The sequence below is a fragment of the Phasianus colchicus genome, chromosome 15 (assembly GCF_987193195.1).
Source record: "Phasianus colchicus chromosome 15, bPhaCol1.hap1.1, whole genome shotgun sequence".
Lineage (NCBI taxonomy): Eukaryota > Metazoa > Chordata > Aves > Galliformes > Phasianidae > Phasianus > Phasianus colchicus.
The window spans coordinates 2,149,048-2,161,478 of NC_143450.1; the positions used below are offsets into that span (position 1 = coordinate 2,149,048).

General features: G+C 50.9%; 1 protein-coding gene across 1 annotated transcript; it reads left to right on the top strand.

Moving 5' to 3' along the window:
* The first annotated feature begins 757 nt into the window (after positions 1-757).
* Positions 758-4,346, top strand: LOC149915856 (protocadherin beta-4-like). The gene is made up of 2 exons (XM_090150971.1): positions 758-864; positions 974-4,346. The coding sequence occupies exon 2, from the start codon at positions 1,463-1,465 to the stop codon at positions 3,896-3,898; it is 2,436 nt and encodes an 811-aa protein (XP_090007097.1). The 5' UTR covers positions 758-864; positions 974-1,462; the 3' UTR covers positions 3,899-4,346.
* Positions 4,347-12,431: the final 8,085 nt, after the last annotated feature.

The following is a 12,431-nucleotide window of genomic DNA, read 5'->3' on the forward strand; positions in this document are numbered from 1 at the left end:
TACTACATCAACAGTCATTCCCTCATCTACCAATCTGGTTAAACAGTTGTAGGAGGAGATGAGGTTGGTCCAGCATGACCTACCTTTCATGAACCCATGCTGCTTGAGCTAAATCCCCTGGATGTGCCGTGTGATCTCACCCAAGATGATTTGCTCCATGTCTTTACCTGGTACCAAGGTCAGGCTGAGAGGCCTGTAGTTCCCTGCATTCTCCTTGCAGCCCTTCTTGTAGATGGGAGTCACATCGGCAAGCCTCCAATCCTCTGGGACCTCTGCAGCCAACCAGGAGCGTTGGTAGATGGTGGCGAGCGGCTCAACAATCACCTCCACCAGCTCCCTCAGCACTGTAGGATGGAACCCATCTGGCCTGGGGCCAGTGTGACAGTGACAGTCCAGATGGAGGAGGAACTCTCTCCCTGTCTCTGCCTGAATCACTGGTGTGTATTCCGAGTAGCATCCCAGACTTCCACATGCGGGCTTGATGTTCCCTGAGAATAAATGATCTGCCTAAGGGGAGATGCAAAGAAGGTGTTGAGGACCTCAGCCTTCTCTTTATCCTCAGATAAGGAAGTAGTATTCATTGTGCTTGGATAGACTGCAAGACAAATCCAGGAATTTTATCAGAGCGCAATGTGTGAAATGGAACAGTGACAAGAGTGTAAAAGCGGCCATCAGTTTTGTGCAATCCATTTAATCTGGGACTGCTGTTTTACTGGAACAAGTGACCTTTAAGATCCCAGAATTGACTGAACCTGCTCACGCTTCCCTGTTGTGTGTGCTCCGGGCCTGGACATGGGCAGCAACGACATTCAGGTATATTACTGAGGTTTCTCAACGGGAGTGAAGAGCAGCAGGAACAATACGGTGTGCAGAGTTTGTCTTAGACTGCATGAATTTTCACTTATTTTATTTTCATTTTTCCGCTTGGATTGTGATTGAGCATTGTCTTATGTGTTCCCCTTGAAATATACAGTTTTTCAAGCAGAAGAGTGCGGCGCCGGGTGTGGAAATGTTTAATTAAAAGTGCAACGCCACTGACTATTTGGAGATTCTGACGCTGCGTTGTGCTGCGTGTTTTCTGCTTCCTTCTCCGCTGCGTGCGGCGGCGAGAGGCCGCGGGCAGGAGCGCGTCCCGTCCCCGGAGCAGTCCCGGCGCGGGCCGCAGGGTGGTGCTCGTGGCCAAGGCGTCGCCGAGCGGCTGCGGGCGGGGAGAGGCCGAGCCCAGCGCAGCGCAGCGCAGCCGGGAGGAGGCGGCGGAGAGCGGCGGCGGAGAGCGGCGGCGGAGAGCGGCGGCGGAGAGCGGCGGCGAGCCGTTGTCCGTGCTGCCGTGAGGTCCGCGTGAGCCGCCGGCGGGCCGTGGCGGCCGCGCTGCCGCCGGGCTCCGTCCGCACTCGGCGAGAGGCGGCGAGGGAGGCGAGCGGGGAGGGAGGCCGTCCGGCCGGAGGCTGTCCGCCGCCCCGCCATGGCGGCTGCGAGGCAAGTGGTGTGTGTGTGGGCTTTGCTGGGCGTGCCTTTGCTGGGCGTTCGCTGCGAGCCCATCCGCTACTCCGTGGCCGAGGAGGGCGAGAGCGGCTCGCCGGTGGCCGACGTGGCGCAGGACGCGGGGCTGGCCCCGGCGCAGCTCTCGGCTCGCCGGGCGCGCATCGCCTCACCGGCCGGCCGGCAGCACTTTCGCTTGGAGCGCGGCAGCGGCCGCCTCGTTGTCGCCGAGCGGCTCGATCGGGAGGAGATGTGCGGCCGCTCCCGCACCTGCACGCTCGCCTTCGAGCTGCTGCTCGCCGACCCGCTGCAGTTCTTTCCCATTGAGGTGTCGGTGGAGGACATCAACGACCACTCGCCGGTCTTCCCGGACGAACGGGTGACCTTTAAGATTCTGGAAACTAGCGACCCGGGCTCCCGTTTCCCTGTGGCAGCAGCTCAGGACCTGGACATTGGCAGCAATGACATCCAGGCTTACAGCATCGTTCCTGAGAACGAGTACTTCAGTGTCTTCCTGCAGAGCGAGAGTGCCAAGTTTATAGAACTGATTTTGGAAAAGCCTCTGGACAGGGAGAAGCAGCCAGAACTGGATTTCAATCTCGTTGCCATAGATGGAGGCACTCCACCGCGGACAGGTTCCACTCAAATCCATATTGTTGTTCTGGATGTAAATGACAATGCTCCAGTCTTCACAGAGAAGGAGTATATTGGTCGCGTTTTGGAAAATGCCCCTGTAGGCTCTGTGGTTCTCCGAGTGGTTGCCGAAGATGCAGATGAGGGTGTTAATGGTGACATTTCCTATCAGTTCAGCCAATCAGCTGGACGTAGCCATTTACTGTTCGCAATTAATTCCAGAACAGGTGAAATTGAAATTGCAGAGCCTTTAGATTTTGAGACCACACAAATACATGAGTTCACCGTCCAGGCAATTGACGGTGGGGGCCTCTCAGCCATGTGCAATGTGATAGTGGAGGTGGTGGATGTGAACGACAATGCACCCGAGATCGTGGTCAGTTCCTTCAGCAACCCTATCCCTGAGAATGCAGCACCTGGGACAGTGGTCGCACTCTTTTCTGTCACTGACAAGGATTCCGGTGTGAATGGGCAGGTCAGCTGTGCCCTGGAAGAGCAGCTCTCCTTCTCGCTCCGGCCAGCCTTCAAGAACTACTACGAGCTGGTGACCGTGGGCACGTTGGACCGGGAGGAGAGAGCCCAGCAGACGGTGGTTGTCAGGGCAGCAGATGCAGGGTCTCCTCCTCTGAGCAGCAGCCACACGTTCAGCGTGGACATCTCGGACGTCAACGACAACGCCCCCGTCTTCAACCAGACGTCGTACACCATGTTCGTGCACGAGAACAACGTCCCCGCGCTGCGCGTCGGCGCCGTGAAGGCAACGGACGCGGACGCGGGAGCCAACGGCAAGGTGAGCTATTCCCTGGTGCCGGCCCATCCGCCAGAGCGAGAGCCCTGCTCGTGCGTGTCCGTGAACTCCGAGAACGGAGGCGTGTTCGTGCTGCGGCCGCTGGACTACGAGCAGCTGAGGCAGCTGGAGGTGGTGGTGAGCGCTGCCGACGCGGGGTCCCCTCCCCTCAGCAGCACCGTCCGCGTCCGCCTGCTGGTGGTGGACGAGAACGACAACGCGCCGCTGGTGCTGCACCCCAGCGCGCAGGACGGCAGCCCTCCGTGGAGCGAGCCGGTGCCCGCGTGGGCCGAAGCGGGGGAGCTGGTGAGCAAAGTGGTGGCCGTGGACGCCGACTCGGGTCAGAATTCGTGGCTTTCGTACGCGCTGCTGAGGGCCACGGAGCCGGGGCTGTTTGCCGTGGGCGCCCAAAGCGGGGAGGTGCGCCTGAGGAGGGCGCCGACGGAGCGGGACGCGGCCAAGCAGAAGCTCGTCGTGCTGGTGCGGGACAACGGGCGGCCGCCGCTGTCGGCCACCGCAGCGCTCAGCGTGCTCCTCCTGCGCGGCTCCCGGGACGCTCAGCTGCCGCAGCAGAGCCCCGGCGCACACGACGAGGACGGCTCTCTCACCGCCTCTTTAATCGTCGCCTTGGTCTTGGTGTCGCTCCTCTTCTTGGTGTCGGCGGCGGCCTTTGCGGCTTGCAAGGCGTGCAAGAGCAAGGAGCCGAGCAGCGGGCACGTGCTTGACGGCCCCAGCGGCGTGCAGAGCTACGTGGCCGATGGGGCCGCTGCCGGGACCCTGCCCCATGCCTATTGCTACGAGCTCAGCCTCACCACGGGCTCGGGCGAGAGCGAGTTCAAGTTCCTCAAGCCCGTCCTCCCCAGCCTGCCAGCGCAGCGCTGCAGCACGGGGGTGTCTGGCGACGATGCGGAGCGTTTCCCTGCTGTCCCTGTCAGCGTGGGGGATGCTGATGTCGAGAGCGCCGGGATGCAGTCGGTGGGACAGTTTAATGGCTTTTAGTTAGCACATTAGGGTCTGCATTAGCAGCTGATTCATGGCTTGTTTATAGCGGCTTATGTTATTTGATAGTTAACTCCATGTCCCCATGGTTAGATCTGCATTTGTAGATTACATCCCATTTCACAAGGAACGTAACCGTAATTGGAAGCTGTGGATAGGGAAAAGGGAGAGTGTGCTTTCTGAGTCTCACCTAGATTTCAGTCCCTCAGCCTTGTAGCTCTTGCCACAACAGAAATTGCCTGTCTTTCAAGATGTCCACACACGTGTGTTTATGCTGACAGCCCATCTGTCACCTGGATGAGGACAGAGCTTGCAGGATGTGAGGGCTGGATTTTGTGCCATCTGTTAAGCGAGCAGAGTTCATCAGTTGCAACGGTTGGCTTCATTTAGCTGATGTGGGCATTCATCAAAGCCTTTCCAGGCATGCTAGTGAATGAGGAGAGTGGGACCTACCAATGCTCCAGCCGGGAAATACCTTTGTCCTGCTATATTTGAACTTCCAGCCAAGTTCACTCGATGCACAGGGAGTTGCATCTTCACTTTTTGAACGTGGGCTGCATTGTCTGACGTTAATGGCTGTCATGAAGAGGGTAAGAAAGTTTTGTTTCAGTTCCCCATTTTGCAAGTTTCCTCTGTCACTTCATTTTTGTTCATGTTGAATGCCATTGGTGTTTGCTGCTATCCTTTGCAGTGAAAGATTCTTTTTGTGTTGGAGTGCTTTTGCATAAATGCTTCAGTAATTCTAACTTAAGTTGGAGCACGAGCAGATAGACCTGGGGCAGAACTGGCATGGCTGAGGATCCACTGGCAGTCTACTGGGCAGCATCTCAGTGTTTAAGAGAGCTCCAAGAGGGACTGGTTGTTTGTATTTGCCTGAATGCTACGTGTTCCCTCTACTCCCTTAAGCAGCAACAACACGATGCATGTTTTATAGGTGACATGGAAAGACAGGATTATGATGTGTTCTGTCAGTTTCTGCACTGCCTCTGTAGTGGGGTTCTTTGCACGGTGCCCAGTTCATTTGGTGTCCCATGTGCTGGGTGATCATTTGGGCCATGCTTATGCGTGTGGAGGATGCAGAAGTGCAGAGCTGTGGGGTTCAGTGTGTGGGGCAGTTTTCTGGGTGTTCCATTCAGTAGCACCTGTGAATCCACACAGCCGGTGTCTTTGTGGCTGGAGAAAGGAAGGGCTGTGTGCAATGGCACTGAGCTCCAGCGGGAAGCTGCATTTGCAATTGGCATCCCCCATTCCCAGAACGCTGAGTGAGAAGGAAGGTTTCTGTGCATGTTCTGTGCAGGAAAGTGTCAGAGAGAAATGTGCAGCATGTTTTGAGAGTGCTGCTGTGGTTTGCTGTGTGTGGAGCCGTGTGTTTCAAGAGGTGCAGGCATTGCATTCTTGCTCTGCTGAGTTGTGCTTCTCCCTGTGAACGCTGTGTGTTTTGCCTCCTGGTCATGATGTCTCTCCATCCAGCCGTGCTCTTATGCAGCCACTCTGCAGCTCAGCTGTTCAATTGGGTCATTGTTGGGACTCATCGTCATGCATGTTGTGCAGCCCCCTGTCTTGCCTGAGCTGCATTGTGGTAATAGGAATTGTGTTGGTCTGCATATCGATACACTTCTCTGAAAGTAATGCCTCCTATTTATTCCCATAGAAACTTCAGGAATGAGTACAATAACACTGTTGTTTGGAGCAGATTCACAGCTACAAAATGCTATTTTTTATCATAGTCACCATCACAGCCATGTGTATTGACCAGTGGTGCACAAGAGCCTGTATATTGTGCTCATAGTAATCTGCAGCAGTGGAGGTGACCCTCTCTTGCTACTGCTAAAACGCAGCACTCACCACCACACGGTGCTCACATCCACTGTCTGGTCTCCATAAACATTCAGCAAGTGTTGCTCAGTGTCCGTGATGGAATATTTTCTGCATGGAGTATTTCATTGACAATTGTAGTTTCTCACATTCTTCTATGTCGGATGGCATTTTGTCAGACTGCCTCTCTGCTGCCATCTGCCAAACATATCAAATGGCAATGGGATATTGGTGGGAAGGTTCAACCTCGGCTGCCATACCTTCAACATTCGCCTTGGCTATCTTTGGGCTCCACAATAAAATGGCAGGCATTGCTTTCAGAGCATGCCTCATTGATATCACAATATTATTACGTAACTAAGAAAACAATTACGCTTGTCATATTTGTCTGTAAACTCCATAAAAAGTGAACAAAGCCATAAAACTAGTGGGATATTTGTTGTTTTTTTTTTTTTTTTTCACTGAATCCAATGCATCAGGCTGGTTTGGTTGCAGCGGTTGCAGTTCTTACTGAGATCTCAACGACTTCATGAAAGATTTTTGATGAAATGTCACTCCTCCTATATTTCATTCTTGATAATAGTTCTTCACAAATGGATATGCTGCCCAAGAGTAATGACGTGAATAAATGGTGACGGTGAATTCAGTGATGTTTCTCTTTGATATGATTGTGAAAGTCTTCCCCAGCCAGGGCTCTAGCTGCATGGCCCAAGCTGCAGAAAGCAAAGGTAAGAACTGGGAGAAGGAAGATCTGCGTGCTGTCAGTGAAGATCAAATTGGTGATCATCTAAAGAAGCTGCAGGTGCACAAGTGCATGGGACCCATTGAAATCCATTCACGGGTTCTGAGGCAGACCAAGTTGCCAGGCCTCTATCCACCCATATTTGAAGGGTGATGGCAGTCTGGTGAAGTTCTCATTGGTTGGAAAATGGGAAATATAACCCTCATGTTGAAGAAGGGAAAAAAAGAAGATGCAGGGATTTGAAGGCCACTCAGTCTCACCTCTGTGCCTGGCAAGATCATGGAGCAGATCATCCTGAAGACCCTTTGGAGGCACCTGGAGAACAGAGGAGGTGATTGTTGGAAACCAACATGGCTTCAGCAAGGGCAAGTCATGCCTGACAAACGTGGTGGCCTTTTATGATGAAGTTATTGCGTTTGCAGTAAAAGGAAGAGCAACTGATGACATCTGCTTGTACTCGTGAGATGATTTAATGTGGTCATGTGTGACATCCTGATCACCAAATTGAAGAAAAAATGGATTTGATGGATGGATTTTGATTGCTGGATAAGGAAGTGGCTTTGTGGTTGCACTCACAGTGTTGCAATCATTGGCTCATTGTCCAATTGGAGACCGGTGATGGGCATCGGCCCTCAAGGATCAGTGCTGGGACTGTTTGTGTTTAACATCTTTGTAGGTGACATGGACGAGGAGATTGAGCACACCCTCAGCAAGTTTGCAGATGACACCAAGCTGAGTGGTGTGGTTGACATGCTAGAGGGAAGAGATGCCACCCAGACGGACCCGGTCAGGCTTGAGAGGTGGGCCCATGCCAACCTCATGAAGTTCAAGCAAGACAAGTGAGAAGTTGTGCACCTGGGTCAGGGCAATCCCTAGCTCAAATACAGGGTGGGCAGAGAATGGCTTGAGAGCAGCCCTGAGGAGAAGGATTTGGGAGTGTTGGTTGATGAAAGGAACTATGTGAGAGAGAGTGTGCTCTGCAGGCCAGAAGGCCAAAGCTTTCCTAGTTTGCATCAAGAGAAGCATGGCCAGCATGTTGAGAGTAGTGATTCTGCCCCTCTTCTTGGCTCTCTTTAGACCCCACTTGGAGTACTGTGTCCAGTTCTGGTGCCTGCTACACAAGAAGGCCATGGAGCTGCTGGAGCAGGTCCGGAGGAGGGCCGTGAAGATGATGAGAGGGCTGGAGCACCTCTGCTATGAGGGCATGCTGAGAGAGCTGGGGCCCTTTAGCCTGGAAAAGAGAAATGCTCTGAGAGGACCGTATTGTGGCCTTCCAGTACCTGAAGGGGCCACATAGAGCTGGGATGAGACTTTTATTGGGGCATGTAATGACAGGATGAGGGGAAATGGCTTTAAAATGGAAGAAGGTGGATTTAGGCTAAGATCAGGAAGAAATTCTTTCATGTGAGGGTGGTGAGGCACTGGAAGCAGTTACCAGAGATGCTGTGGATGCCCGCACCCTGAAAGCATCCAAGGCCAGGCTGGATGGGGCTGTGAGCAACCTGGTCTGGTGGCAGGTGTCCCTGCCTATAGCAGGAGAGTTGGAACTAGAGGATCTTCCAACCCTTCCAACCCAAACCATTCCAGGATTTATGAAATCTGGTAGAGACGAAGTCAGACTTTGTGTTGAATATTTGGTTGCAACTCTGTACATTCAATTTGGGAATTAACTGCTAATACATTTATATGAACAGGAAATAATATTCTATACATAAATTCCTGATTTATTTATTTCTTTTTTTTTGCAGTCCTGAAACCTATTTCCAAATTCCTTTCTCATGCTTGAAAGCACAGCACAGTTTTCATTGCTGTTCAGAGCGCTGTGTTTAGCAGATGTATGAAATTGCATACAGTTAATTTTTCTTTTCTTCCATTTTCATGTTTGCACTGTGCTTTCCTACTGACATATCTATTCTTTAATGTGTACTGCCACCCCACAGAGAATAAGGGAATGTTAGAAAGAAGATGCTTTGGCATAAAGTATTCACAATACGCTGACAATTTGTTATGTTGAATTATAAAGTCTAATGTTGTGAAGCAGGATGGTGTTGTCTGTTGAACAGTTACGAGAAGGGACTTGATGACATTCCTGTAATAAACTGGATGGTGTTGTTCTGACAAACTTTGTGGAGGTGGATTATTTTTAGGGGAGAGATCTGCAGAAGAAGCACAGTTTTCCAAACACTTGGGGGCCTTTTTACTGTTTGATGCTTGCAACAGAAGAAGTATTTACAAGATTTTCTCATTCCCTGTCCTTGCCTCTGTGCTTCCTAAAGTGGCTGTGGTTGAGTTTGGGGCTGATCTTAGTGGGTGCACGGATTAGGGTGGGTCAGGCTGTCGGCTGTTGGGGCGGGTGAGGAGGCAGGGAGGTGCCGGGCGCTGCAGCTTCGGTGTGTTGTCCGAAGCGGCGTCTGGGCAGGAGCGTGGGCGCTCATTGCGGGAGCCGCCCGTGGTGGCGGCGTGTGTGAGCAGGCGGCTGTGGGGCGTGCACGCGTGTGTCCCGGGTGCGTGCGGTGGCACGCGTGGTGGGGCTGAAGAGGTGTCCCATGCCAATCTCATGAAGTCCTACCAAGTCAAGCGGCCAGTCCTACGACTGCTTCGAGAACAGATACAGGTTGGGTAGGAACTGTCTTGAGAGGGAGCCTGTGGAGAAAGACTTTGGATTGTCTGTTGGTGAAAGACCTAGATGGGCGGCCACAGAATCTTAGAATCATAGAATCACAAGATTGGAACGGACCTGCAACATCATCCACTCCAAGTGACCTCCTATTGCCATTGCTACCAAAAGCACTAAACCATATCTCGTAACTCCTCATCCAGATGCCTCTTGAACACTGCCAGGGATGGCGACACCACCACCTCTCTGGGCAGCCATTCCAGTGCCCCCTGCGGGACGCTGCGTGTAATGAGTCACCAGCTGGTCTTTGCTCCATTAACTAGTACTCGGTGGGCACAGCCCTCTAACCAGTCCCTTACCCAAAGAAGGATATACCTGTTTCCAGGCCATGGGCAGCCAGTTTCCCCAGAAGAATACTGTGAGAGACCATCTCAAAGGCCTAGCTGAAGTCTAGGTAGACTACATTAACATCTTTTCTCTCATCTTTGAGTTTTGTCATGCAGTCCTAGAAGGAGATGAGGTTGGTAAAGCACAACCTGCCTTTCATGTGCTGGCGAGGCCAGATCCCCTGGACACCACGCACGTGCCATGTGATCTCACCCAAGATGATTTGCTCCATGACTTTACCTGGTACTGAGGTCACGCTGACAGGCCTGAAGTTTCCCGGATCCTCCTTACAGCCCTTCTTGTAGATGGGAGTCACATCGGCAAGCCTCCAATCCTCTGGGATCTCTGCAGCCAACCAGGAGTGCTGGTAGATGGCGGAGAGCAGCTCAGCAATCACTTCCACCAGCTCCCTCGCCACCTCACAGTGCTCACATCCACTGTCTGGTCTCCATAAACATTCAGCAAGTGCTGCACAATGTCCGTGGTTGGAATATTTTCTGCATGGCGTATTTCACTGACAGTTGTTGTTTCTCACCTTCTTCTATGTCTGATGGCATTTTGTCAGACTGCCCCTCTGCTGCCATCTGCCATACGTATCAAAAGGCAATGGGATATTGGTGGGAAGGTTCAACCTCGGCTGCCATACCTTCAACATCCGCCTTGGCTATCTTTGGGCTCCACAGTGAAATGGGAGGCGTTGCTTTCAGAGCATCCCTCATTGGTATCACAATATCATTATGTAAGTAAGAAAACGTTATGTTTGTCATATTTGTCTGTAAAATCCATAAGAAGTGAAGAAAGCCATAAAACTAGTTGGATGTTTGATGCTTTTTTTCACTGAAACCAATGCATCAGGCTGGTTTGGTTGCAGCGGTTGCAATTGTTACTGAGATCTCAATGACTACATGAAAGATTTTTGATGACATGTCACTCCTCCTATATTTCATTCTTGATAATAGTTCTTCACAAATGGATATGCTGACCAAAAGTAATGACGTGAATAAATGCTGACAGTGAATAGAGTGATGTTTCTCTGTGATATGATTGTGAAAGTCTTCCCAGCCAGGGCTCTAGCTGCATGGCCCAAGATGCAGAAAGCAAAGGTAAGAACTGGGAGAAGGAAGATCTGCGTGCTGATTAGAAACTTCAGCAATGAGTACAATAACACTGTTGTTTGGAGCAGATTCACAGCTACAAAATGCTATTTTTTATCATTGTCACCATCACAGCTGTGCATATTGAGCAGCGGTGTACAGGAGTCGGTATATTGTGCTCATAGTAATCTGCAGCAGTGGAGGTGACCCTCTGTGGCTACTGCTAAAATGTGGCACTCACTGGCTCACGGTGCTCACATCTACTGACTGGTCTCCATAAACATTCAGCAAGTGTTGCTCAATGTCCGTGATGGAATATTATCTACATGGAGTATTTCATTGACAATTATAGTTTCTCACATTCTTCTCTGTCAGATGGCATTTTGTCAGACTGCCCCTCTGCTGCCATCTGCCAAACATATCGGAAGGTAATGGGATATTGGTGGGAAGCTTCAACCTTGGCTGCCATAACTTCAACATCCGCCTTGTCTATCTTTGGGCTCCACAATAAAATGGGAGGCATTGCTTTCAGGGCATGCCTCATTGATATCACAATATCATTATGTAAGTCACAAAACATTCCAGTTTGTCATATTTGTCTGTAAACTCCATAAAAAGTGAATAAACCCATAAAAGTATTGGAAAAATTGTTGTTTTTTTTCACTGAAACCAATGCATCAGGCTGGTATGGTTGCAGCGGATGTAATTCTTACTGATATGTCAATGAGTTCATGAAAGATTTTTGATGAAGTGTCACTCCTCCTATATTTCATTCTTGATAATAGTTCTTCACAAATGGATATGCTGCCCAAAAGTAATGACGTGAATGAATGGTGACGGTGTATTGAGTGATGTTTCTCTGTGATATGATTGTGAAAGTCTTCCCCAGCCAGGGCTCTAGCTGCATGGCCCAAGGTGCAGAAAGCAAAGGTAAGAACTGGGAGAAGGAAGATGTGTGTGCTGTCAGTGAAGATCAAATTGGTGATCATCTAAAGAAGCTGCAGGTGCTCAAGTGTATGGGACCAAATGAGATCCATTCACGGGTTCGGAGGCGGATGAGGTTGCCAAGCCATTATCCAAAATATTTGAAGGGTGATGGCATTCTGGTGAAGTTCTAATTGTTTGGAAAACTGGAAATATAACCCTCATGTTGAACAAGGGAAAAAAAAGAAGACGCAGTGATTTGAAGGCCACTCCACTCAGTCTCACCTCTGTGCCTGGGAAGATCGTGGAGCAGATCATTTTGAAGACCCTTTGGAGGCACATGGAGAACAGAGGAGGTGATTGGTGGAAACCAACATGGCTTCAACAGGGGCAAGTCATGCCTGACAAACCTGGTTGCCTTTCATGATGAACTTACAGCATCAGTGGAGAAATGGAAAGCAACTGATGTCATCTATGTGGACTTGTGAAAGGTTTGCTAAGGTTCCGCATGACATCTGATCAGCAAATAGGAGAGAAATTGATGTGATGGACAGACCATTTGGTGCTCAAGGAATTGGCAGGATGGTCACGCTCAGAGAGTTGTAGTCAATACCGCGATGTGGAGGTGGAGACCGCTGATGTGTGTCTGTCCTGAGGGATCACAGCTGGGAGTGGTGTTATTTGACATCTTTGGACGTGCCATGGCCAGTGGAATTGAGTGCACGCTCAGCAGTACTGCAGATGACACAGAGCTGAGTGATGCAATTGACATACTGCTAGAGGGAAGGGATGCCATCCAGAGGAACCTGGTGGGGCTGAGGAGGTGGTCCCATGCCAACCTCATGAAAGTCAAGCAAGACAATTGTGATGTCCTATGTCTGGTTCCAGCCAATCCCTCGAACAGATAAGGTTGGGCAGAGAGTATCTTGAGAACAAGGCTGTGGAGCAAGATTT

Coding starts and splice junctions, on each gene's coding strand:
- LOC149915856 (XM_090150971.1), top strand. CDS start 1,463: ATGGCGGCTGCGAGGCAAGTGGTGTGTGTGTGGGCTTTGCTGGGCGTG.